Source organism: Myotis myotis, unplaced genomic scaffold (assembly GCF_014108235.1).
Source record: "Myotis myotis isolate mMyoMyo1 unplaced genomic scaffold, mMyoMyo1.p scaffold_m19_p_20, whole genome shotgun sequence".
Classification (NCBI taxonomy): domain Eukaryota; kingdom Metazoa; phylum Chordata; class Mammalia; order Chiroptera; family Vespertilionidae; genus Myotis; species Myotis myotis.
In genome coordinates, this window is record NW_023416325.1 from 3370828 (window position 1) to 3398309 (window position 27482).

A 27482-nucleotide genomic window follows, 5' to 3' on the forward strand; every position below is an offset into this window, starting at 1 on the left:
CATGAAGGAGGTGCTCAATAACCATCAGCCCTCTTTCCTGTTCTCAGAACTACTGGGGGGGGGGGCAGTTTGGGAAATGTGGCAAGTGCATGGGGTCTCCTCTATTTTGGTGCTTTGTTACCCTCGCCCCATCCCGCTGGTCCTCTCTCATACTCATTTAGGCCTCTGGTGCACTCAACTCTGCACCCCACTGGCCACAACATTTTATGTCCCAAACATGGTCTCCCAAGTCCTTCCTCTCCCCTCTCCACCAACACATGCTCATTCTCTGCCCCACTGTCTCGCTGCCACGTCACCATTCATGCCAACATGTCCACGAATCAGATAAAACCATTACTGCCAATGCACCTGACCCTTCTGGGTCAGGTTAGGCCTCACCCCTGTTAACACCCTATGTGTCCAGCGCATCCTGGGACAGGCCTGGCTGGGGATCGCAAACACCACCCATAAATACTGGAGGCGGAAGACTGCTCCTTAATGAAGGCATCCAGGCCAGCAGTGGCTAAACGACCGCATCCCAGCAGCTATGCCAGGTAGGCACAGCCCAGGAGAGAGAGCACGGGGGTGAGGCTGAGACCTGCATCTGACACAAGCCCCGGAAACCGGTCCCGACTCCCCCAGCACCAATGGCCACACGGCAGAGCCTGTCTCCCCAGCTCCCCGGTGCCATCAGCTCCCTTCCTGTCTCCACGCAGAACATCGTGTGGCTCAAATCACATTCGGGTGCTGTGTAAACTGCGAAGAGCTGAATGCACACGAGATCGTTATTTATCACGTTGTTTCTCCCCGCTCCAGAGACCCCCTCCCTCTCCAGGAAAATCCTGTCACCCCATAAGGACTGTGGCCCCAGCCGGTGGGTGTTCTCAACGGGCCAAAGAACTATCACGAATGAATGCAAGCGAAGAGGGAGAAACGATCTCTCCCCAGGAAATCAACCCTCAGCAACAGTCTGGTGTTATTAGCTATGTCCCCCGGAGAACGCATCAGGGAGGACACGGGCCGGAGCTATTGGTATCGGCAATCAATGTCAGACCCCGGCCCTCCCCACACTCGGACCAGAGTCAATGCCGTCCATCTGGCTGGGGACAGGGTGGAGGCGGGAGTGGCTGTCAGAGAAAGCGGTGCCTGCGACACAATCAGAGTGCGGCCAGGCGTGATGACGACTGGGGATGAGGACAATGGTGGTTTCTGGATTTGACCGGCTTCCAGCTGCTGAAGTGAGAGGTGGTCACAGGGACACGGACCCCTGGCCTCTCTCAGTGCAGTGGGGAGTTCCATCTACTGCCCGGGAAATGGGCTTTTTGGGTAGTTAGGACTCGTTTATTTGTGCCACTTTTTTTTTTAATAAATCCTCATCTGAGGATATTTTTCCATTGATCTTTAGAGAGAGTGGAAGGGAGAGAGGATGGATGGATGGAGGGAGGGAGGGAGAGAGGAGAGAGAGGGGGAAAGAGAGAGAGGGGGTTGAAACCTGCTACCGAGGTATGTGCCCTTGACTGGGAATCAAACCCCGATCCTTTGGTCCCAGGGCTGATGCTCTAGCCCCTGAGCCAAACCGGCCAGGGCTATTCGTGCCTCTTTTTAGTGGGAGGGTTTCAAATGGACTCCTGTAATCCAAGGGCACTGCGCGGCCTCCAGAGCGGGGCTCGGGTGGGTCTGTATTTTCTGGACCAAAGAATCCTGAGCTACAAAGAAGGGCTTCTCAACCTCAGCATTCCTGACATTCGGGGCCAGATAGTTCTTCGCTGGGCGGAAGGAAGTGGCAGTCCTGCGCCTGGTAGGATGGTCAGCAGCATCCCTGGCCTCCACCAACTATATCAGCAGCACCCCGCCCCCAAGTGACGCTGATCAAAATGTCTCCAGATATTGCAAAACACTCCCTAAGGGGCAAAATCAACCCCAGGGGAGAGCCAGGCTAAAGCAGAAGGGTCGGTGGTTGACATTATTTTTTAAAAAGACCCAAACTCTGCACAGATGTGAATCTGAATCCTGGATGAACCACTTCCGGCTCCGTGACTTCATCTTAGAAACATACCCCTCTCCTCCCGGGGCTTCAGGGGGGTCTGGAGTGAGGAGACAGTAGGTATAGTGAGCGGTACTCCAGGTGGGGTCCCCGGCCCAGCAGCAGCAGCCTCTCTGACTTCTGGTCAGGAATGCAAACTCCCAGGCCCACCTGAACCTGCTGGCTCAGGGTCTGAATTGTGACCCCCTCCCCAGGTGGTCCGTGGACACACCACGCTGGAGGAATGCCACATCTGCTGGAGAGCGCGGGGTGTGCGGTCCAGGAGACAAGACGCATCCTGCTGCCAGCTAAGCCCTGGAGAACCAGCTGTGGGCAGGTCACACCACCTCATTTATAACGTGTGGGTGAGAACGGGAGAAACGCCCTGGCTCCTGAGGGTCACAGTGCAGACGTCACCCAGCGCTGCAGGGGCAGCACGATGCCCAGTGTTTGCCGGCCGCCGACGGGCCAGGCACATCAGTCCCCAGGCCGCCAGCCTCCTTCTGTGGCCATTGTTAGCCTGGGCTCCCGGCGGCGGAACATAAAGAGGTGGGCACTCCCTCCCTACACTTTTGTGATCTTCCCTTTGATGGAGTCTAAAATTATATCAGCCACTTGGCCACTCATGGTCCATTTATTCATTTATTGACTCAGCGGGAAAGAAAAACAACTGCTAAGAGGTGTGCTCTCTCTCTTCCCTCCACATCTCAAGGTTACGGCCGGGTGGCGCGTGCCTCTCCGATGAAAAGCCTCATCAAATCGTGCTTGCAGCTGGGGGCCACCGGCACTTGCCAGGGCGATCAATCCTGCCCTCCCAGGCACTCAGGGTAATCTGCTTCTGATCGAGGGGCGGGGTTCACCAGCACTCTGAAAACCAGGTTCTCGTCCCAATGGCCTCGCTCCATTTTTCCTCAGTTCAAGGACAAGCCCTCTGGCCCTCTCCCAGGGCCAGGAGCATGCTAGCAACAGCCCCTGGAGGCTCTTTCTTCCCCTAATTGCCTCTCTGGAGGGCAGATGCTGTCCTGGGAGAGACAGTGGTCTGAAACAGGCTAAACTGTCCTTAAAATGGCTCCAGGTTTGAATGCCCTTTGGCATCCCTGCAGATAGGTCTGTGTTTCCTGTGCAAGTCCAAGCACTTGAGGAAACCCTTGCAGCGTGCACATCACAAAACAGGGCGGGTGGCAGGCTGTGGCCCACAGGTCACCTCTGGCCTGTGTCTGCTTTTGTGAATCAAGTTTTATTGTAGCACAACCACACGCATTCATCCATATATTATTGTCTATGGAGGCTTTCAGAGTTCAGAGGTTGAGACAGAGAGATTCTAGAGTCCACAAAGCTCAAAATACACCTATAGTTAATGGAGGAGATGGAGGAGGAGGAGATGGAGGAGGAGGAGGAGGAGGAGGAGGAGGAGGAGGAGGAGGAGGAGGAGGAGGAGGGGGAGGAGGAAGAGGGGGAGGAGGGGTATTTCCTGGATCCTAAAATCCTAAGGTTCTAAACTTCTGTAGCACTAAGAGCTAACAATTCTAAGAATGTATGGATGTCAATATCCATCTTCTAATGGGTTGAACCACATGAAATCAACTATATCCCATCATTTTTGAACTATGTGGATGGCCAATTTCTACTGTTCGACCTGGTAAGATTTTAATACCATGTATGTCTTATGATTCAAGATGCTCTAAGTCCTAAGGTTTTCTGGCTTGACGATTCTAAGGTCTTGTACATGCCAGTTCTAAGATGCGACCACGCCAAACCCTAAGAGCCTGTGGGTCTATGTGTTGAGGAGCCATATTGATAATTTGGAAGTGCTACTGTGTGGGAGGAAGGAAAGGCAGGGAAGGCGACTAGCACATCAAAGAGCTGTGCTGGTAGATCCCTTTTTCCAAAAAAAATGCAGGCCAGTGGTACCTTGTGGAAAAAATAATATAATACAGAGAGTAGATGACAATGTTTGTATCCTTGCCATCCCCAGACCAGGGTGGCCAAGGGCACAAATGGGGTTTAACTTAGAGGCCCTGAGGCCCCAGTGAGGCGCAACCTCGGGCTCTCAGGAGGACATGAAAACATCTCATTTCCTGAGTCCTTTCCTTTTGTCTGCTGAGCAGTGACATCAGTCTTCCTTTTCTCTCCCCACCACCAAGCAATTAGCGCACAAAGGCAGGAGCCTGAAGGATCCCTGAGCATTGGTGTATGAGCCTCTCTCCAGCAGCCGCTTTGTGGCTAAACCTCTGCCAAACATTAGTAACAGCACAAGCACGTCATCTCCCACCGAAAGCAAACAGGAAGCCTAGCTCTCTGCCCCGCGGGGGGCTGTCATCTGCAGGGAGCTGCAAACTCCCTGAACGAGGACAGACGTGGCTTGCTTTTTGCCTTGCTTTCTCCATTGGAAAACGTGGGGCGGGATGAGATGAGAACGCCGGTAGAGAAATGAATGTGTTGATTCTAACGATCGGTGTGGGCGGCAGAGGTGGCTTGCAGCAGCATGGGCCCCGCGTCATGTACCTGGCACGCAGCCACGGCCAGGCTGGGAGAGGGCAGCTTTCCAATGGGGCTGGCGCCCAGGACGCTGAGCACAAACAGGGAGGCATCTGTGAGCCCACAGGTCCTAAGGGGGGACGCAGCACATAAGGGACAGAATGGTCAACCTGGAAATGATCCACCCCCTGGCCTGGGCTTAGACCTCTGCCCTGAGGTTCAGGGCGTGCTGCTCTTCAAGAGGCTCTGTGATGCTCTCTGCTCACCACTCTTGTGGTGATGATGGTGGTGACTGTGATGATGGTGATGGTGATGGTGGTGGTGGTGAATGTGATGATGATGATGGTGATGATGATGGTGGTGGTGGTGGTGGTGATGGTGGTGATGGTGGTGATGGTGATGATGGTGATGATGGTGATGATGGTGGTGATGGTGGTGATGGTGATGGTGACTGTGATGATGGTGATGGTGGTGGTGGTGAATGTGATGATGATGATGGTGATGATGATGGTGATGGTGATGGTGATGATGGTGATGGTGGTGATGGTGATGGTGGTGATGATGATGATGATTATGGTGGTGATGGTGATGATGATAATTGTGGTGGTGGTGATGGTGGTGATGGTGATGGTGGTGATGATGGTGATGGTGGTGATGGTGATGGTGGTGATGGTGATGGTGGTGATGATAGTGGTGATGGTGATGATGATGGTGGTGGTGATGGGGGTGGTGATGGGGGTGGTGGTGGTGGTGGTGATGATGATTGTGGTGATGATGGTGGTGGTGATGGTGATGGTGGTGATGATGATGGTGGTGGTGGTGATGGTGGTGGTGGCGGTGGTGATGATGGTGGTGGTGATGATGATGGTGGTGGTGATGGGGATGGTGGTGGTGATGGGGGTGGTGGTGGTGGTGATGGTGGTGATGATGTGGTGATGGTGATGGTGATGGTGGTGGTGGTGGTGATGGTGGTGGTGGTGGTGATGATGGTGGTGGTGGTGATGATGGTGGTGGTGGTGGTGATGGTGATGATGATGGTGATGGTGGTGGTGATGATGATGGCGGTGGTGCTGATGTAAGCGTACGTGGCTAGCTATTGGTAGGGGAAGGGAGCAAAGGGAATCGGACATTGAGCATAATAAACTGGGGAGCTGAATCAGACACTGGCCCTGCTTCACGGGGAAGTTGCAGCATTCCTGGGCTCCCCAGGAAATCACCGCATTGCCCTGCCCAGAGGATTAACACCCTTCCCCCCTGTGTAGGAAGGAAGGACCAGTCTCCCCAGGGCACAGTGGGTCCATTCGCCCAGACTATGGGGCAGGAGCGGGAGGAATAAACAACAAGGGACATTCCTCTGCTGGGTGCATACACGGCAGGAGCCGCGATGGTGACCACACAGGTCTATCCAGCTGGATTGGATGAGGCACACAGACCCCCAAAGATCTAGGAAATGGATTGGTTAGAGGGAGGGTCCAACACCAGCTTGCGAAGGATCCGGAAATTGATTGGTTATTTTGAAAAAGTGCCTGGTCCTTCTCAAGCCCAATCTGATATATTCAGCCTAACAGAGGATCTCTCTCTCTGTCTCACACGTACTCACAGCATTCCTTTGCCGGTCCTCTCTTCATAGCAGCTACATGGGCCTGAGGCTGCCTTGTTCTGGGACTAGTGCTTGGTTTAGGGAAGGGCACATCACCCAAATCGTGCCATTGGAACCCCTAGGTTCCATTCCTAGACTTCTGTCTGATCTATTTTGGGTACCAGGGTCCTTCTTATTGAGGCTGACAAGTTGGTCATTTTTCAGCCTCACTGTCACCAGGGAAGGGAAAGCCGACCTGAGGATGGGGATGGAGAGAGAGGGGTTCACCCAGTGGTATGCAGGTGACTATTTAAAACCAGCTCTGAAAGTGGGAGAAAAAGCCCTGGTTTGTAGCATTTGCCAATTCCCATGGCATCGATTCTCCCTCGATGGCTAATGTCAACCTAGCAACGTGACGTCCTTGAACACAGTTGGGAAGAGGTGTTAGCCCTGGCACCCTGGGTTCAGCCTGTTGACATCATCTGAGTCCCGGAATTCCACTGGGAACTGAAACCAGAGGTCACTAGACTTTATTTTTTTATTAACTCATGAATTCCCTTTTGCTTAAGCCAATATGAATTTTGTTTCTATCACTTACAACCAAGAGTTGTAACTTAAACCAGCTCACTCATCCTTTCCCACCACGTGCACTTGTGATTCCAAACCAGCCAATTCCCCCACTGCTTGTCTAGCCTTAAGGTCTAAGGGTCCTTCTCCCTTATTGTTTCTCAGCCAAAAACACACACAAAAGAGCACCAAAAAGAGATGAATTACTCTTCAAACCAAACTAGAGTTGGGAAGTCAATTCAGAACATTAAGACTCTGATCTGAAACCCCCAGATACCCTCCAGACCACTGTCTTCTGCAGACATCCAACTGTGACATGATGGTGCTTGCAATTGTGGAGATTAACCTTCCTAAGCCGCTCTGACACGCAATTAGGTGAAGCACAATCTCATCTAAACAGTCTGGATTGGATTTATCTGAATAATTTAATGTGCACCTGCAGCATTCAATCAATATCTCCCCCCGCCCCTTACGTTTTTGTTAAGTAATTAACTTAGTGGAGTTGAGTCACACTCACTTCCCGGAAGCCGAATGTGACAAAAGTTCAATTGATGGAGTCTCAGGGGACAAGATTAGTACCTGCTCTTCTGTTTGCCATCTCGGGACTCCATGCATTATTGGAAACTGGTATTAGCAACTTGAAATTCTGATTAATTACTGGAGAGCCTGTTTTCAGTGCAGAAACCAAGCCACAAGCCGGGGAGTAATAGACCCAATTATTCCTAGGTAGGCCTTCGGTAATAGATTTTATTATCGAGATATCTCATCTCAGAGGCAGACGCAAAGAAACTCATTTCATTAGATGATAACACCTCTTGAATCGAGATGGGCACATTCACCGCTTGGGATCGAGACAGCGTGGAAGAATTCTCTTTCAGGAAACGTGACTGGGGCAGGCAGCACCGGGTCGTAAGTCTCTTCTAGGATCTAGTGTTGGTTTGTACAGAAACCTTTTTGTGGGGGCAAACAGGCCACCAAGATGCCCTGAAGCAGGGAAGGGGGGGAGCGATATGAATACCCACGCTTTCCTCTGTCAGCTCTCTGAGAACATGGGGTCTGGGAACAGGGAGTTTATAAACGTGCTGGGCCATTTGGATCGCGCCGAGATAACGGAGCAGTAATTAGGAGAATTATCTCGCTGTCAGGAGAGCCATAAAGGTGTTATTTACGCCCAGCTCATGGCCCTACCTGCCCTTCATCTGGAATGCCTTTTTAAATACTTCCGTTCCTGGCCAAAGTAATTCATCTTTATGCTCTGAAGTTCAGAGGCGTCAGCAGGAGGGAAACACTGAGAGCTTCTCTAATTGAAACCCTTCACCCGGGTTTGGTGGAGGCCCCAGGTGAGTGGTGGGAGCGAGCTGCTGTCTGGCCTGGGGTTTGGAAATATGGGTCTTTGGGTGGTTAAAAACCAAAATCAACAAAAACAAACATGAAAGCTAAACAGAATCTGGCTTCGGGCTTCCTGAGGCCCTCACCAGAAGTGGCCAGATGCTCAGAAGACGGGAGAAAGTGGACAAGAGGGGAGGATGGAGGAGCCAGCTTGCCTTCAGGGGTAGATAGGTGAGAGTCACAGCAAGACTGTCTCATGAGTTACTTGTTTAGTTTTTCTGAGTAGATGTGATTATACCCAATTTACACACAAGTTGAACGAATGTCCTTGCAAGGGTCGAGTTCCAATGATGATTTTTTTTTGTAAAACACAGTGAGCCATAAGATTTGACTTCAGAGCCCTTTGACTCCACACTTCCCCTCCTTCCACTCCCCCACGGCCTCCTAACCAGGGCAGGGTGTCCCCACCCAAGGAGACACCAAGCCAGTGGTGTGGTAGAACTGGTGCATGCTGGCTTACAAGAGCCGACTGCTGTATTTTAAGGAATTTTGTGAGCCAGTTGTTAAAACACAGTCATTATCAAAAATTAAGTGATGTAAACTTACAATTAAATAAAATCTTATGAAAAACAAAGGCATTGCTTCCTAATCATTTTACTAACGTTTGACTGTTATCTATGCTTGTGGAGTTGGGTCTTTCTTTTCTGCCTGGTCAACGTGCTATACAGTCAGAGGCCACATGATGACGGTTCCGTCCATGACGGGCCGCATATGAGACGGGGTCCCACAGATGGCAATGGAGCAGAAAAATCCCTCCCACCTGCTGATGTCACAGGCGTCTTAAACATCGGAGGCCAACACATCGTTTACGTTTGTGGTGATGCTGGTGTGAACAAGTATGGCACAATCAATTAGGTACAGCACATAATACCTGACACTGAGAATAACAACTCCTTACTATACTCTACTTTTCGTCATTATATTAGAGTGTACTCTTTCTACTTATAAAAAGAAAGTTTGCTGTAAAAGTGTATGCTGTGTCATGCCTCGGTGGCCTCAGACATTTTGTGTGCACTAAGTCTCTTGATTGCATCATTTTCTCTTGTGCCTGATTAAATCTCGTGTTGTGTGTACAGTAACACACTGCACAGGCTTGTAGCCTCCGAGCAAGGGGCTATCCCAAGTAGCCTGGGTGTGTAGTAGGCTAGACCAGCGGTCGGCAAACTGCGGCTCTCGAGCCACATGCGGCTCTTTGGCCCCTTGAGTGTGGCTCTTCCACAAAATACCGACTTCCGCGCACGGGCCACAAAGTTTCAATTGCACTGTACATGCGCGCCCGCACGTGGTATTTTGTGGAAGAGCCACACTCAAGGGGCCAAAGAGCCGCATGTGGCTCGAGAGCCGCAGTTTGCCGATCACTGGGATAGACCATCCAGGCTTGTGTAAGTGCACCCGCTCTGTGATGTTCACACAACAAAATTGTCTCGCGACGCACATCTCAGAATCCAAACGCATCCCCATCGTTCAGTGGCGCATGACCGTGTAAAGGCGTGCCTCTGCGCCTAGCTTCCTAGTTCCACATTCACCGACAGTCCAGTGTTAGCGTGGAGTCAGCCGAACGGGAGGGTTTACACCACAGAGATGGACGCACACGGCACCCGGGACCCTGCCTATCCTGGAGAACGGCTGCTAACCACTTGCTAACAACCCCCTCTCCCACGGTTTTCTCGTGGGACAGTGGGGCCTGGGGGAGCGCGCTCAGGTCCAGTTCACTGTCACCTCCCGTCTGCGTCAAGGGGAGGCTCTGCCTTACCGGGACATTCCCTAACACAGATGCCCCTCGTATGTTTCAGGTCTCACACTTTTTCCCCCCATTGTTTTCCCCTGGAAGGTGGAAAAAATATACCCCCAAGTAACAGCAAATAAATAATTCACGAATCATGTATAATGGATGCTGGATTTAACAGAAGTAGAGCCGTAAGTGGTTGTCTATTAACTATTTATGACTTTGCCCGGGCAGCTGACAAGCCAGGCTCAGGGAGGGGATCACACCCGTGCTGCCATGTTTTATTTAAACATTATTAAAAGTACACAGTCTGCAGCAAGGCTTTCAATTCCATTCAGAATTAGATTCTGCCGTGGAATCGCCTGTGGGTCTCCGCAAGGCTGGGATTGAGTTTTGCTGGAACCTCTGTCCTTTCCCTTTGCTCTAGGAATTTGAGCTCCGTCCTCCTCTTATCTTGGAATTCCTCCCTCACTCCTGAGGCCCCTTATCCAGTTTTTCTGTGACCTGGGGCGCATCAAGTCACCCCTCTGAGCCTCAGTTTGATCATCTGTAAAATGGGGAGTACCATAGGTGTTACCTTAAGGATTATTGTTAAGATGTCACGAGAGCAATGATTCTTAACGGGGTGGGGCGATTTTGCTCCCAGGGAACATCTGGCAGTGTCTGGCGATACCTTTGATTGTGATAACTTGGGGGAGGGTTGTTAACTGCATCTAGGAGAGACCAGGGAAGCTGCTAAATATCCTTCAAGGCACAGGACTGCCCCCACAACAGTCAGTTATCCAATCCCAACTGTTAACAGTGCCAAGATGGAGAAACCTGAGATTACAGAATCGAAAGCAATATTCATTTTTATGACTCCCTTTTTAAAAAGTGTACTTGAATGGCTAAGGCTAGGTGTCTAAAACTGATGAGTAAGACACTGGGGTTGAGCTGGTCGGGCCTGGATTCAAATTCTGCTTCTGCCCCTTGCTGGGAATAAGGCTTTGGAGAAGGCGCTGCAGCTCTCCAGCTTTCGAGTTCTTGATTAGTAAGATGGTGACAATTACTTCAAAGGGCGAGGCTTAAATGAGAGACTCCTCACCCAGTGCCCAGCACGTAGGGATAGATAAACAAATCAACATCACCGTCATCCACCATTACGGGCGTGGAATGGGATGTGGACGTGAAGCTGGTGGACTTATGATAAAGTTTAAGTAGAAAGTCAGCAGAGTACTCGAGTACGAAGAAAGGAGAAAGAAAAGCAAAGCAGCCTCTATTAAGCACCTGCTGTATGCCATCACTTGGCACCTTTACATATATCATCTCCTTTAATCCTCACAGCCACCCGATGAGATGGGCTGCACTATACCACCCCTGTTGGACAGAGGGGGAAACTGAGGCTCTGTAATGCTAACTCAGCTGCCTAAAGGCTCAGGCTCCAGGTCCAGTGCTCTTTCTACCACCCTGTAGGGCACTGAATACCCTCCCGTTAAAACTCCTACCACTTGGAAACCCAGAAGGTGGCCTTTTTGGAAACAGGGTCTCTGTGAGTGTAATTAGTTAAGATGAGGTCGCACTGAATTAGGGTGGGCACTAAATTCGATGACTATGGCTCTTATAAGAAGAGGAGAGGATACAGAGACAGAGGAGAGAAGGCCCTGAGGACGCAGGGGCAGAAATGAAAGTCATGGTGCCAGCTGGGAACACCCAAAGCCGTCAGAAGAGAAAGGAAGGATTCTCCCCTAGAACCTTCACAAGGCGGGTGGCTGTGCCGACACCTTGATTTCAGATGAAGGCCCTGGAACTGGGAAAGAATACGTGCACGTGGTTTTAAGACAACCCGTTTTAGGTAATTTTTACAGCAGCCCTAAGAAGCTAATGTATATCCTTCTCTCAACATGAGTCAAAACAATTCAAACCTAGACAAGTGGGAGGTAAAGAAGAGAGCAGGCTGGGGGTGGGGGGTGGGGACGGAATTCTGCAATTGGCCTTGGTGGGGAAGCTGCAATGAGAAAGGAAGAGGAGGAGGAGGAGGAGGAGGGGAAGAGGCTGTGTTTCTATTCCCACGTGTGGTTTATCTGACTTTCTGGATATCTGGACATTCACTAGACATTTGCTGAATGCACGTGCAGGGAAGTCACAATGAAATGATCATATGAGGAAAGCAAACGCTGCATCCTCCATGCAATCTTCTCCAGGGCTGCCGGTTGTCCCCAACCACTTCTTTCTTGTAACAGAATTACTTAGGGACACGTGAGTCTCCTCCTCTCAACCTTGAGCTCTCCAAGGGCACAGTACCTGGTCCATTCCTGTCTGCATCTCCCATAACATCAGCCCCAGGGCCAGGATGCAAACTAAAGTGTGTTGATCTGAAAATTCCAAGTTTTAAGACAAACTTTTTGAGCTGTTCTCTTAAGAGGCAGGAGTTCAAAATGTTAAAGAAACAATTTGGCAAACAATTAACAGAGAACCTACCCTATGCTAGAGACCCAGAGTGAAGTAACACCCATCCCTCTGTCTAGAAAGAAAAGAACAAGGCAAGTATGGTGATATGTGCATGGGTGGGGTGAACACAAGGGAAGTAGATAACTTAGTAAGGAGTGGAGATAAAACAGGGAGGGCTTCCTGGCGGTGAGGTTTGATCTGAATTTTGAAGACTGAGTAGGCAGGCAGAGGATGCTGGAAAACAAAGGTGGTGAGTCAAGAAATAACAATGCATTGGGTCCTGAACAGTTGCTTTCATGCGTGAGTAGAACATGCGAGGTGACGAGAGGCAGACAATCAAAGGCAGGAAAATCTACAGAGGCTGGATTTCACGGGCTCTGGGAAAGAACTGGGGCTTTGTTGCAAAAACAATAAAGAGCATTGGGAGACTTCTTAGCAGAACAGTAACACAGTAAGCTGTGTTCCTTCTGGAAAGATCTTCAATAAGGAGGAGCAAGAATGGAGGACAAGGGGCGATCCAAGGTAGAGGGTAACTGTAGAGGCCTAGACCAGAGGGGATGCGGTTTAAATAGACACAGGAAGCAGGGATGGAGCAGGAGGGCATGGACTTGAGAAGTACCTAAGGAGGGTAAAAGCAACAGGCCTGCCCACTAACTGCGTGAGCCCCACAGAGCCAGGTCACTGCAGTTTCCAGCTCGGGCCCCTCTAAGAGTGAGCAGAAAAGCACCATCAAAGCTCTTCAAGACCTGGGAGGCTTATGAAAAGGACACCTGGCTCAGGAAAGAGTTGAGATGACAGAGTCGGGCCAAGGCAATGAAGGGTAAACCCAACTGGTGCAGCCTCCGAACTAAAAGCAGGTGCACTGGCCAAAAGCAGGCAGAGGGCAGGCTTCCCTGTCACCTCGGGCTCTTCCTGCTGCCCTTGGCCTCCCCTTGACCACCTCTGGACCGCCTGGGCTTTGTTACTATTGAAAAACAACAGGCCACAAATCCACGGATGCGCTGTCTCCTCGCTCCAATGACAAAGGGACTTGAATGATTTAGAGGCCAGAATATTTTTTTCTCCATAATGGCTCCTGGAGTCGCCAGGAATAGTACATTTACTAAAATTAATGGCAAAACCTCATTTTTCTTTTTTCCAGGAGGAGAAGTTCCATCGGCGGGATAATTGATCCTGATCTGGACGTGCCGGTACACCAGCGAGGGGTGTAAATCATTCACACGAAACAACTCGCAGCCTTTAAACCAACAGCAACAGTGACAAATGGTACAGGCTGGAGACAGGCGGAAAGGAACCCAGAGGGAAGATCCATCAACATCCTTCTCACTTCTCACCAGGGCCCAAGTGTGGGACCCTGTTTTTTGGTCTCCCACAGCAGAGCCATTATTCAGCAGCGTTGGGTTGAAAGGGCAGAACTGGATACGCAGGGATAACTTCAGAGTTGGACACACAGGGTTGCCAATCTCAGCTCTGCCACTCGCCACTCTGCAGCCCTGGGTAAGGCACCTCACAAGTCTGAACCCCTACTTTCTCCACCTGCTGGGGTTGTCCTAAGTGTGAAAGAAGACAACATCTGCAAAGGGCCGGAGCATAGAGACTCAACAAACATTTGTCCAAATGAGTGAATGAATAAGTGGGTGAATGAATGCTTGGGCTGGGGAGTTAGGGAATTCTCTTCCTCCCATGGAGATTGGAATTTCATAAATGGAAAATGAAGAGGGCAATGCTTCACCCAAAGAAATGATTTGTGGTGGAGACGGGGCAGGATCCCCCAAATGCCAGCACGCAGACACCTTGTATTGTCAATGAAAGCTCTGCGCACCCCTTACAGAGGAATGTGTAAAATACACAGGCAATGGCCTCAGCCATCTCTCTCCATTCAATGTGAGCAACTTGAGGGCAAGAGTGTATCTTGTTCCCCATTGGATCCCCAACATCTAGCAGGAGGCTTGGCCCACAGTAAAATGTACACGAAGGAAGGAACCAGGACACTGAGGGCTCTGCAGGCTTTGGGGGAGGTTTTCAGAGAGCAGGTGGCATGGAGCAGCCGCCCCTGGTCTTAGAGAGAGGGGATGGAGGGGGGCACACTGGTGACACAGACATGGACCCAGAAAGACAAATGGCATCTTCTGAGAAGCCTGGGAAAGTTCCAGGAAGGGGCCTCGGCCACAGGGTTCATCTTAAAATGACAGTGCTCACTGAACTCTCCCACTGAGCTGGGTTTTGTCTACCATTCAAAAAAATATATTTTTATTGATTTCAGAGAGGCCCTAAATCCAACTACAGGTGTCCTTATAAGAAAAAGGCAGAGGGATGCTTGAGACCTGCACACAGAGCAGCACAGCCTGTGGAGACAGAGGCAGAGACTGGAGTGACGCAGCCATAAGCCAAAGGACACATGGGACCCCCCGAATTTGGACAGGCAAGGAAGGATTCTCCCCTAGGCCTTCAGAGGAAGCACAGCCCCGCCAACACCTGGATTTCAGATTTCTGGCTTTTGAAGCTATGAGAGAATCGATCTTCACTGTTTAAAGCCACCCAGCTTTTGGGCATTTGTTAAGGCCGCCCCAGGAAACACACACACCTGCAACCACACACCCCACCATAAGAGAGTTCAGCCGGGGTGAATTTACCCAAAGCCTTGCAAGTAGAAACCAGAGAAAGGTGCAACTCTCCTTTCAGCATGCGTGCCAGGTTTGGGTTTTAGAGTTTTGTGTTCTTTCTATTTTGATTCATAGATGGGGGCTGTGTATCTTGTTAGTATTTTGGGGCCTTGAAAGATCTTAATGTGCCTCTGGGAAAGGGGAGAGGAGGAAGAAAGTGAGCAGAGAGAGAAACAGAGGAGAAAGGGAGAAAAAGAGAGAGAGAGAGAGAGAGAGAGAGAGAGAGAGAGAGAGAGAGAGAGAGAGAGCGCGCGCGCCAAGGGGAGAGGGAAAACCCATTTTGATCTGGCCAGAACCTCTGGGTGTCCGGCCAGTTAAAGAAGACATCAGAGGAGAAAAGACCGGGGATGCTCTCTCGCTCCAGCCAGGAGGGAGCCAGGCTGCCTGAGAAGCAGGCTGGTTAATGAGGAAGTTATCCCGTCAAATGGAGGAAGGGCCTCTCTCCCCCAGAGCCGTGGTGGGTGGAGGAGCTGCTAGTCATGGGGCTCGGGCTTTGTCTGGGGACTTCCTCTCTGCGCGGAGCCTCACCACCTCCCACACAACAGCCAGCCTGCTGGCTTGTCAAGGGCAAAGCTGATGGGAATGACATTGACCATGGGGGACAGTGGCCAGGGAAATATACCTGCTGCAGGGCAATCTGATGAGAGTTGTCACAAAGCCAGAGTGGACAGGGCAGAAAGGAGCTAATGACAGGGGCTGAGAGGCCTCTGGGCCTTGGTATGGTGTGGGTCTCAGGGGAGGCTATGTGGTGGGGGGGCAATGAAGGTGCCAGATGCCTCCTGGGCCACAGAAACGAAAACCTGGCGTCCTAGGGTTCTTCAGCCTCATGGGGAAAAGGAGGAGCAGCTCTCTCAGACCTGTGATCTCTGCAGGAAACTGATCTCAGAAAAATACACTGAATGACGAATAAAACCTTCCCATTGGGCAGGAAACAAATTTCGAAATGTCCCTTGGCCCACACCAGGGGGCAAGCATGGCTAGCGAATGAAGGCAGAGACTGCAGAGCTGGACAGACCTAGATTCAAATCCTTCCGCGCAGGTAGCGCCATTCTGAGACTCTCTCTGCCTCAATTTCCCTGTCTGCAAAATGGAGATAAGCATAGTGCCTACCGCACAATACTGATCAGAGGATTTTAAGCGACAGATGTTTAACCTAGAGCCTGGCAGGTAGCAAGTGCTTAAAAAATGGTGGCTTTAACATTATCCTCTTTATTTTTATGTTTGTTGTTGTTATTAACAGTCCGGAATTAGCACTGACATTGGCTAGGTGTACTCTTACACAAGTTACCTCACCTCTGTGAAGCCTCAGTTTCCTCATCTGTAAATGGGACAATAATTCTGACTTTGCAAGGTTATGACGATTACAAGACATTATTATGGATGTGAAGACTCCATGCAAGGCAGACATTTAATAAACATTGATTCCTTGCTTTTCACGAGGCCACCGGGCCTTTGGGGTGGAATGTGTGAGGCTGGACCTGGAGTCTGAGACAGAAAGGAGCTTGGAGACCATCCAGGAGTGAACACCACTGGTCCACTTTGGGCCCACCCCCCCAGAGTTAGCAGCCAATGGCAGCATCATCTCTCTGCCCATCTCCTTCTGGTTTCTCCTGGTTTCCAGTCTGGCCCACTGGCACCAGATTCTAGCCTCTCTCCAATCTCAAACCCTCCAGCACAGGAGAACCAGCGCAGGACCACACTCACCAGCTCCATGCACCGGCGGCTGGCCTCCGCCTCCCGCTCTACCAGCTCCTGCATGTCCGCCTTCAGCTCCTCCAGGCGCCGCTGGTAATACTGGCTGCTCTCCCGCTGCTGGGCCTCGGCCGTGGCTGCCTGCGAGAGCTCCTCGCCCATCTTGATCAGACTGTCCCGAAGCCGGATCACCAGGACCTGGAGGGGGGCGGAGAGCACACGCCCACCTTGGGGTTAGAGGCCCATGGGCAGGAAACTGGGGGCTCCAGGATGGGAAATCCTTTGCGGAGCCGCTGTGTACTTTTATAATCAGAATAATTATTCTGATTCCTGACACAAAAATGAAGACTTGCCTTTGAAAACCTAAGAAACCGTCCGGCCCATGCGGCTCAGGGGTGGAGCATCAATCTATGAACCAGGAGGTCAGGGTTCAATTCCCTGGTCAGGGCACATGCCGGGGTTGTGGTCGACCCCTATTAGGGGATGTGCAGGAGGCAGCCGATCCATGATTTTCTATCTCTCGCTCTCTCTCTCTCTGAAATAAACACACACACACACACACACACACACACGCGCGCGCGCACGCACACACACGTATCCAGGACACCATAAGTGCTATTCTGAGAGGCAGTGTAGTATACTGATGCGAACCCTGACTTTCAGCATGATCTGGATTCAAATCCCAGCTCTACCCTTCCTGGCTGTGTGGCCTTAGGCAGGTTATTTAATCCCTTTGAGAGATGGGCATGGGACCCTGTCAGGACTGCTCGCATTGTCATGCAGAAGGCTGAGCTCAGTGCCTGGCACATTGGATATCTGGATATGGGCTGGGAATTGTTCCTATTTATAGCAGCCTTCACTCATCTCAAGGTGTGGGAGGTGGAGTGATCAGTGGAGAAAACACTAAACCGGGGAACAAGCCCTTCCCCAACATGGGTTTTGTTTCCCAATATACAAAACAGGGAGGTTTGAGGAGTAACCTCCCATGAGCCTCAGCTCTATTATTTTATGGCACGTTCCCTTTCCTGGGGGGAGAAATCCCACAAGGTCACAATGAAACAATAGAGGGAAAAGAGCTGTGGGCATCACCAGTGCTACAGAAAACAAACCCAGGGCTGTTGTGCAGAATTCATTAGTTGGCCAACAAGCCTGGAACCAAATGATTCTGATGGGTAAATACTAAAGTGTTGACATAAAAACGAAGCCCACATGAATATTTCAGGCCCTTGCTGAGGACTCAGAGCCCCTTTCCAGATCAGAGGCTGAAGATAAGCTTTATTATTCACTTCTCCTTCGTCCTGCAAATGGAGTTTAAGCAACATTTTCCAAGGGCAGTAGGCGGGTTATAAAGAAGTAGAGTTCTCAAACTGTGTCCCTGAGGTACCCCATCTCAAGGACCAAATTCAAATATACTTATTTGAATGAGATTGAATCTGCCATTTAAAGTTACTCTCCCATAGATTTCTTTTCTTCTCTGCTATCACATGACTATGCTAGAATCAAGTAAAAAGAGATACATGATCTAGCCCAACATGATGTATTTAATTATTTAAAATGTAGCAGATCAAAGTTTCGAGGTGATCTGCAAAGACATATGCCTTAAGGAATTCCTTGAGAAGTTCTGAGAACCACTGAGGGTCAAGACAAAGAAGAATCTGTCTTTGTTCTTCATCCACAGCAGAATTCTTAGAAACCAAATGCCCAGGAGGAGATTGGAGGGAATGTTTCCCAGTGAGGAGCAGCTTCTCACTGTCCAGAGGCACTAGCATACTACTGGTCCGGTGGGGGAGCCAGCTGGCTGCAGAGAAATGGAAGCCTGGGACCAGGATGGTCAACTGTCAATCTGCTCCTGTCACTGACATGACCTGGCTGCATCATGACTAAATCACGTGACCCCTCTGGGGTCATCTTCTCATTCCATCCCACTGGCCCCATGGGGCTGCAGTGAATGTCAAGTGGAACAGCTGATGGAGAAGGACTTAGACAATGAAAATATCATCTGTAAAATGTCTTGTGTCATTGCCTAGAGGGCTAAATATGAATAAAATCATTGAACTCCAGTTCCTCCAAGCTTTCCTGTCCTTCAAGGCCCAGCATCAATGCCACCTTCTCCTGGAAGCCTCTCTGATTCCCATCCTGTGTGTGTCCACCTCTGTCCTCCAAACCTCACAGCCCTCTCTCTATATACTATGGGTATTTATGTACACGTTGTATCCTCACCTCCTACAAAGATTTATGCTCTGATAAGCAGAATCTGTTTCATACATCTATGCACACACCAGGTGCAAAGCAAATTTCCGCTCAAAATGAGTGTAGGGTGCATGAATGGACGAGTGAGTAGATGGAGATGGCAGAATTAGAGCAATGGATAAAGAGATGGACAGACAAGGGGTCAAGGTCTGAAGAAAAAAACAGAGGAAGAGAAGAAAGAGTGAAGAGAAGAGAAAAAGAACTCAGGGAAGGGGGATGATGGACGGACCGGTGATGGCATATGGAGTTGGCTACAGATAGATGGAGGTGGGTAGATTGAATGGATAGGTAGTTTGTGGAACAGTGTGGTTGAAGAAAGGAAGAAAAGAGGAAGGAGGGGAAGAAGGAACTCATACGGGAGGTGGATGAGTAATATATGGCCAGATAAAGGCATATGCATGGATAGATGGACAGAGCTTACAAAGAGGCCTCGCTTCTCTGGGTCTGAGCAATATTTACACATCAGCAAGTACCTCAAATCTCTTAATCTGCACTTTCTGGAACTCCGTCTTGTTCTCCAGGTCACAGATGACTGCCTCTTGCCTGCTGACAATGGCCCGGTCCACGGTGGACTGCTCCAGGTACTCGATGCGCAGCTGGGCCGCCTGCAGCTGGGGACAGATACAAGGGGTCCTTTGGCCACCTGTTGGCCCTGAGCCACATGATGGAAACACACGTAGGCTTCAGGCCCAGGCCCCTTCACAGCTTCCTTCTCAGCTCAGGGGCTGTCTGGTGCGTGCATAGGAAGCACTGCCGGTTCCAATCCAAGGACCCTCAGACCCGACCCGGCCCCTGGGTCTTAGGGCCTAGGAGGTGAGATTTCCTGGGCATTCTGCCTCCAAAACAGGTCTTCTGGTCAGTGCTTCTCTTACCTCCTTGCCCTGCTCTGCTAGGAGAGCAAAGCCAGGCTGTGAGCAGCAAGCTTCAGCATCAAAGGATACAATCAAAGTGGGTTTGGGAGCCAAGGCCTGTGTCCGAGTTCAAAACCTGCCTCCACCCCTTTCCAGCTGGATGGGCCCAGGCACGTCAGCTCCCTTCCCCGAACCTCCCTGCTTCGTCTGTGTGCGAGGACTGAGGAGGTGAGCACCTGGTATGTCATTAGCCCCAGCAACTGGCCCCTGCTGCTCTCCTCTTGTTGTACTTGTTGTTACTCGGTGCCCATGGACACTGGCTTGACACTCAGTCCCTCTGACAGTCACTCTAAGCAGGCACGTGTGACAGTTCTGGGAGAGCTTTGAGAATTTCATGGAGAAGAGCGATCCACCAACTACTGAAGGAAATCCAGGGGAGTTTGGAGGAACCATGACTCAGAGGAAGATTTCACGAAGGATGATGATCCTGCCTAGACCAGAGCATCCCATCTCCTTGGAGCCATTTCTCAGCAGGAGAAAACCCTTCACTGAAATGTTGATGCGTCTCACTGCACAGGCATCTCTGGATGCTGAACGGGCACAGGGAAGAGTGAGTGAGTGAGTGTGTGTGTGTGTGTGTGTGTGTGTGTGTCCGTCTAAGATGGCTCTCAATTCATTTGGTGCAAGACTGAAGCTGAATGAACGACAGTTCCCAGGGCCCAGAGTGTGAGGTCCCAGAGGGAACCCTTCTCTTCCTCCCCCACAACAGGGCAGCGCCAGCACATACTTGTTCCTGCAGCTTGTGCTTCTCCTTCTTGGCTTCCTCCAGCTGCAGCTGTAGTTCCTGGATCTGCCCAATGTCAGCAGCAGACTGGGGAGACAAAGAAATGCCACTTGAGAGCACAGGCTTTGCGGGGACACTGCCCCTGGCAATCCCTTCTTCTCCCGGGTGGGGGACATTGAGACCCACAGATGTCTAAATTTCTCAGAGTCCCTATGGCAGTAGCCGGTTCCAAAGGGGTGCCTCTCACATCCTCCCCAGCATCCTTCATCTCAGCGTTCACCAAGTCACTCCCATTAGATAAGCCCAGAGCCTTGGTCAACTGTCTACAACCTTATTATGCACCCCTGAGAGCCAAGACAGAAATGGGCTGGTCACATTACTAGGACCAGATTCTGAGGGGAGAGAACTATTCTGAATGTCAGGTAACTAGGATTCCAGACCCGGATACTGGCCTTGGCAAGACCCAGAACCTCTCTGCACCTCAGTATCCCCATCTGTAAAATGGGCTGATCGTCTCTGCTTAGCCCTTCTACAATGCAATGCATTTGTTCAGAGATTAAATGAGGCAATGAAGAATAAAATTTCTTTAAAAAAAAAAAAAAGTAGAACCAAACTGTGAAGTGTGATTATCTCCATTTAGAAGGATTCCAGAGAACAGAAGGACCCCTCAATTTCTATTTTCCACATGTATTTATCATTGTAGTAATTTACAATGGGCATATGAATATGCTGCTTTTGTAATTGAACGAATAAAGAAACTTCCATTTTGAACAAAAGTGTAATTAACAATGCAGAAGATGGCCTAGGCTATTTTTGTGGCAGTTGTTATCATGTTGATGATATAATTGATTTTTTTTTTGTTATAATTATTCCTTGTTTAGCAGAAATTCCTTCAGATCCAATCTCTGTAGGGTGCATTTGAAGCCTGGCAGGCATTCTACCCTGGATCTCCTCTGAGGGTACCATGTGGGGGAGATGCTCACTGCTCTTGGAGGGAGCTGTTGTGAAGTTATGCAAATCAGATCAGCTATGCAGATCAGAAATCTGCCAAGGGTCTTCATCACATCCTTCCACTACACCCAAAGCTTCTGGCCTGGCCTGTGTGGCTCAGTGATTGAGCACTGACCCATGAACCAGGAAGTCACTGGTTCGAATCCCAGTTAGGGCACATGCCCAGGTTGCGGGCTTGATCCCCAGTAGGGGGCGTGCAGGAGGCAGCTGATCAATGATTCTCTCTCATCATTGATGTTTCTATCTCTTTCTCCCTCTCCCTACCTCTCTGGAATCAATAAAAATATATTTTAAAAAATATGTAATGCACACTGAAGGCAAATTCTCCCACTTAAGGCTGTTACCTGAGCAATGAGGTCCTTGTGCTTCTGCATGAGGTCATTCAGGTCATCCTGGTCCTCGTCAATGCGCTTCAGGAGGTTGGCTCTCTCAAACTGCAGCCGGTACAGCTGCTCATCCACCTGGCAGGAGGCGGGACAGTGGTCAGGGTGAGGCAGAATGGCGGGTGGGAGGGACTGATGCACAGTAAAGAGGGGATTGCCTATGGGTGTGTCAGGTGAGTGGCCATGGGTGTGTTAATGCATGCTGTGGGCATGACAGCTCCGTGTGTGTGTGTGTGTGTGTGTGTGTGTGTGTGGGGGAGGGGGAGGGGGAGGGGGGGAGGGGGGGGGGGGGGGGACAGGTTCCTCTTAATCTAGTGCAAATAAAATCTGGGACCAAGAGACCAGTAGGGATCTTGAGACAAGCTTTTGCTTATAAATCTCTAGTTACACCTAAACTTTAGGATTTCACACAGAAAGTATAAATTTAAACCAACCCTGTACACCCAGAGAGGGGACTTAGAAAACCATGCCAAATTTTCACCAACATTAGTAGATCCATAACATATGCTCATTTGTCCCCATTCAGAGGGTCCATAGTAGGTGGCAGGGTCCCTTATAGTGGTGAGCTAAGTGGGCCCATGAGGACTGCCTTTGTCTCCACTTATAAGAATGGGCATGCAACAGCCCAATGATAATGACCAAGGCCCCTCCTATGTTGGTGAGTGTACAGTAGGACTACAACAGTAGCCAGGGCACTGCCTAGTGGTGAGCATGCTCTGGGTGCACAACAGAAAGCTGTGTTCCCACTTAGGGTACTGAGCAAACAATAGGCTCATATCGGATGCATCCCCACAGTACTGAGCACACATCAGGTCTACAATTTGCCTGCCTTTGCAGAGTGAACACACAATTGACCCTCATATATACCCTTGTGCCTTTATAATGTTCAGCTCCTAGTCAGATGCCTGCACTTTCAGAGTTAAACATCCAGTAGGTCTACAATGGATGTCTATAGGTGGTACCCAGTAAGCCCACAATAAGTGCCCTTTCCTTCTTATAGTGCTGAGCACACAGTAGGTCCAAGCTAGCTCAGAGGCCTGTGCTGGCCCGGGTCCCCAGAGCTTCAGAAAGGACCAGGTACCAGGCTCTTGCTCCGGGTCATGTTCTCCAGCTCGCTGTGCATGCTCTCCAGGTCCGCAGTCAGCACCTTCTGGGTCTTCAGGGCATCCTCACACTTGGCCTCACTCTGTTCCAGCTGGACCAGGCGGAAGGGCGAGAAGAAAAGAGAAGAGACCTCGTGACGCTGCCCTTTGACTAGCCTTCCCCTCCAGCCCAGCCCACCCCTCTCAGGCAGCAGAACCATTTACAAGCCACCTTCGTGTCTTCACAACTGTTCATCAACCTACAACTGGCGAAGCACCTGTGTTTGCATTTGAGGCAGCCCAGTTCTGAGCCCACTCAAAACAGAATAGGCACTGCCCCAGGAAATAAGGGCAGGCCACCCCAGCTTCAGTGCCAGGAGCTAGTCAATTCCCTTCAACAAATATTTGGAGTGCCAGGCACAGAGCATACAGGAAACTGTCACCTAATCCTGTGTCCTCCGGGGAAACAGGCAGGAACAGGTAATGAATACCGTTAAAAGGATGAGGGCATGGGATGCTTGGGAATATGGGATGGAGGTCAGGGAAGGCCTCCTGGAGGAGGTGCTTGTAGACAGTTCTCAACCACAGCTGAGAACCCCCTTTCAAATGGTATGCAAACTATTCCGCAGGTGAGCATTTTCCTGGGCCCATGACTTTCACTAGATTCTCAAAGGTTAAGGGCCACCTACTTAAAGTTTCCCTTCCTCACCCCCTTTTCATCCTTCCACCCACTTGCACACAGTAGGCCTGCTACCCTAGCAAAGTGGGGCCATCAGGAAAGTACTATTACCCACGTGGCTCTAGGCGACAGACACGTTCCCACTGGAAAAAGCCACGTCTGTGAACAAACCCTAAGTCTATTCTGAAATGGGCAGTTTCCCCTTGACTTCTGAACCCTAAAATCTCTGAGCAGAAAACGCCCTTAGAAATCACCTAAGGAAAGCACTTAGATCTCAGAGAGGGGCGGTGCCTTGCCCGAAGTCACAGAGCTGCAAGGAGCAAAGACAACGCTTGCACTGTCCAGACCAGTGCACTTTCTCAACTGCCAGCACATTGCCCCCTGGGAACAGTTAATGATGTTCACATTGGTGCTCAGGGACAGAATTTTTTTTTTAAAAGCAAGCTAGAGTCCTGAACTGATGTGTCTACAAGCTCTGAGCCCTGAGCCCAGTGAGTGAGGGGGCCTCACTGATCTATAAAATGAAAACAATGGTGCTGAGAGGTCACCCCAGGACAATTGGTCAAGATGGCAGGCTCTATGGGTACAGCCACCTGGGACCATCTCAATCTCCTTCCAAACTGGGCAGAGAATGTCTTCCTCAGAATGTCCAGGACCTCAGCTGGCCCAGATGTTAGAATAATAATAATGACAACAGAATGTCGGGGGAAGGGAGGCAGCCATTAGTTTGATTATCAACTATCAAGCACCCTGTTAAAGGTTCTCCTTGCATTTTCTCTTTTAATCCCTATCTTGGATCTGTGAGATTAGTATATACAGCTAATATTCCCATTAAAAATTTCCTTGAATTTATTGGGGTGACAGGTGAGGAAACGGAGACCGCAGCCCACTCCCACAGCATCCTCATACTGGCACCTCTAGTTCCAGCCCCATCCTGCCGCCAGCCGTCATAATCCACCAAACCCGTTTTCAAGACCTAGAGAACAGTGAGTTCCTGCGGCTGGGCTCGGAGCAGAGCCTGTCGGAGGACTTGGTGGTCCATTTCCTTTAGTGATTAGGAGGGACTGAGACACACTGAGAAAAGTGATGTGGAGCAAGGGGAGGTAATTGGCATTGTTAGAGCGTAATTGACAGAGGACATGAAAAGGCAGGCACAGTCTTATCTTCCCGCAGGCAGTCTCCAGGAAGGCAGGGAGCCGGGATGAAGGGCTCCCCCTCCACTCTGCAGGCAGGCAGGGCTACACCAACCCTTGATTCATGCACAAGTGAGAGGCCTCACTAAGGAGAGGCAATTGCAGCTAAGACCTAAAAGATGCCAATGAGACAGCCATGAGCAGACTTAGAGGCAAAAGAGCCCTGGGTAGAGGCAATAGCAAGTACAAAGGCCCGGAGGCAGGAGCAGGAATAAACTTGATGCTGAGGCAGAAAAAGAGAGCCCGTGTGGCTGGACGGCTGGACAGCGAGGGGCAGGAGGAGATGATGCTGTGAGCCAGGATGCACAGGTAGGTGTATTTTCAGTCTGCAGGGAAACCACTGGCGGTTTCTAAGGAAGAGAGTGGCATGGCCTCCCTCTGGCTGCTGCGGGGAGGATGAGCTTTGGTGGACAAGCCTGGAAATCAGGCGGCCAGTGAGGACACTGCTGTGGTCCTCCCGGTAGGAGTGGTGCAGGTGCTCCGATCAGAGCGGAAATGCAGAAGAAATGGGAGGATTTCACTGTGGAGGAGTGTGAAGAACAAAAGGTCTGGGCAGGCAGCAGCAGACGGGCCATCCGGGGAGATGATGTCAGAGAGCTAACAGTGGAAGACAGAGGCATCACGCAGGGCCCCGCTGCCGGGCCAAGTTGCCCGGCCCAGTGCCAGGAGGCGAGTGAGGACCATTGTAAGAAACTCAGTGGGGTGGAGCCGAACAGGATGACGGCCGTTCCCATCTGCTCATTCCTCCTCTGGCTGAGGGTTTCATCAGCGTGGCGCCACTGGTCCTCAGAGCCACCGGAGAAAGATGGCTCTATTTTTAACCCCACTTTATAGATGGTGGATGCGTATGATCCAGGAATGCTCCTTCCTCTCCCCGTCTCCCTGGAGCAAGCAGGGAGAGAGAAAAATTATCCCCAGGCAGAGATGAACGGAGCGAGCACACAGTCAGTGGAGGTGGCTGTTGGCGGATTTTTAGCTCCTCCTGGGTTAGGATGGGATTATGTCGGCCAGGATGGTTTTGGCATCAATGGCCACACCTGCTACTGTTGCTTGGGGACCATTTGCAGTGCACTGCACTTCATAACAGCCCCTCAACACCTCTAGGAGGAAGGGGCCACCATGAGGACCAGTCGATCTAGGAGGAAACTGAGGCTCACAGCGGGGGAGTGACTTGCCCACAGTCACACAGCTGGTCGGTAGATAAGCTTGGCTGGTCCAACTCCAGAGCCCAACCTCTTCACTGCTGGGCCCCACCACCCTTCTCTGCTAAGTCCGACCATGCAGGTAGGGTGGATTACAATACAGAACTCAATCGCAGAGCGAACTCTCCGTGGCTCGGTATGATCGCGGAAGCCACCAGGATAGTCAGGCCGGAATCAGGCGGAGGCGTGTACAGTGAGACGTGGAGAAATCAGAGAACGAAAGAACTCAGAGTTTGGATCAATGTGGGAGCCTCGAGGAAACACACATTGTCACGGAGATGAACAAGTTCAAACCGAAGGGGAGAGGAAGGACCAGCACGTGACCAGCACGTGTGGCCACTTGCCACATGCCAGATTCTACCGTGTGTGGCGGTCAGAGCTCAGGCACTGGAGCCGGACTGGCCTTTCCCAGCCAGTCATTTAACCCTGGCCGTGCCTCAGTTTCCCCATCTGTAAAGTGGGAAGGGTGGATCATAGGATCTCTGCAGGATAAATGAGTAAATACAAGGATGTGCTTAGCAGAGTGCCTGGCACCGAGAAAACAGAGAAAAAGCATCGGTGGTGGTTGCTATTATTCATCCCTTTCACCCTCTTAACAGCCTGAACAGTGGGATGTTTAACACCGTTTTGGAGGTGAGGAGCCTGGAAGAGAAGCCAAGCTGTTGGGGAATCGAGGGAGGGGCACCCCAGAGGCACACAAGTCAAGCAGGCCCAGACTGTCACAGGTTCCGGATGGCACGACCAGAAACTGCCCAGCCCCAGGCCTCCACCGGGCGGGCTCCAGGCCGCTGACCACCAGTCATCTTAATGCCGAGCTTTAAAAATGTTCAATTTATTACACTTTAGGGAGCGGGAAGAAATACAGGGTCGTCGGGGCTGATTTTCCGTTATGGATGACCGGGCGTAAGAATAACTCAGTGCACATTATGTCCATACTGAGGCTGTCTGATGGACGTTTTTATGAAGTCGGGTGGCGAGTTATGTGGGGCTGACATCAGAGGCGGCGGCGGGGTGAGCCTGCCTACCGCCGCCCAGAAAGCCCTCCCCGGGAGGAGGTCCGGGTGCATCAGAGGGCAAAGGGCAAGAGGACAGCTGGCTCAGAGGCGGCTCCTCGGGAAGGGAGACTGGGTCTATCCTTGGCCCTGGCAGCCAGGGTAGTAATGGGCATCCCAGGTGGCAGTTGCCACCACCACCGCTTTCCCCGGGGCTCGTTGTTGCTGAGTCTGTGAAGTCGACTCGGCTACTTGGTCTCTGAGCTCTGGTTTCCCCCACTCACAACGTGGGGGAAGAACAGCTCCCCCTCACTGAACAGGAAGCTGAGGGCAGTAGTGTTCGCTGTGCACAGCCTAGGGCGCACCTAGGGAACGCCACGCACGCAGGCCCGCTCTGTGCCAGGCCCGCTCTGAACACTTTTCATACAACTCACTTCACCGCCACAAGAGCATGCTGAGGTGGGGTCAGGAACCATCCCTGCGGGGACAGCTGAGGAAACCGAGGGACAGAGAGGTCAAGTGACTTAATGAA

At 51.0% G+C, this 27482-nt stretch overlaps 1 protein-coding gene across 2 annotated transcripts in view; it reads right to left on the minus strand.

Moving 5' to 3' along the window:
* Positions 1–27482, minus strand: part of MYO18B (myosin XVIIIB) — a 173058-nt gene that overhangs the window by 31593 nt on the left and 113983 nt on the right. For both annotated transcript variants that reach the window (XM_036354082.1, XM_036354081.1), the window contains exons 35-39: positions 22884–22997; positions 21764–21880; positions 20412–20495; positions 19247–19384; positions 16536–16721 (exon numbers count right to left, since the gene is read on the minus strand). In XM_036354082.1, coding sequence (XP_036209975.1) covers positions 16536–16721; positions 19247–19384; positions 20412–20495; positions 21764–21880; positions 22884–22997 — 639 coding nt within the window. The remainder of the gene's footprint in view (positions 1–16535; positions 16722–19246; positions 19385–20411; positions 20496–21763; positions 21881–22883; positions 22998–27482) is intronic.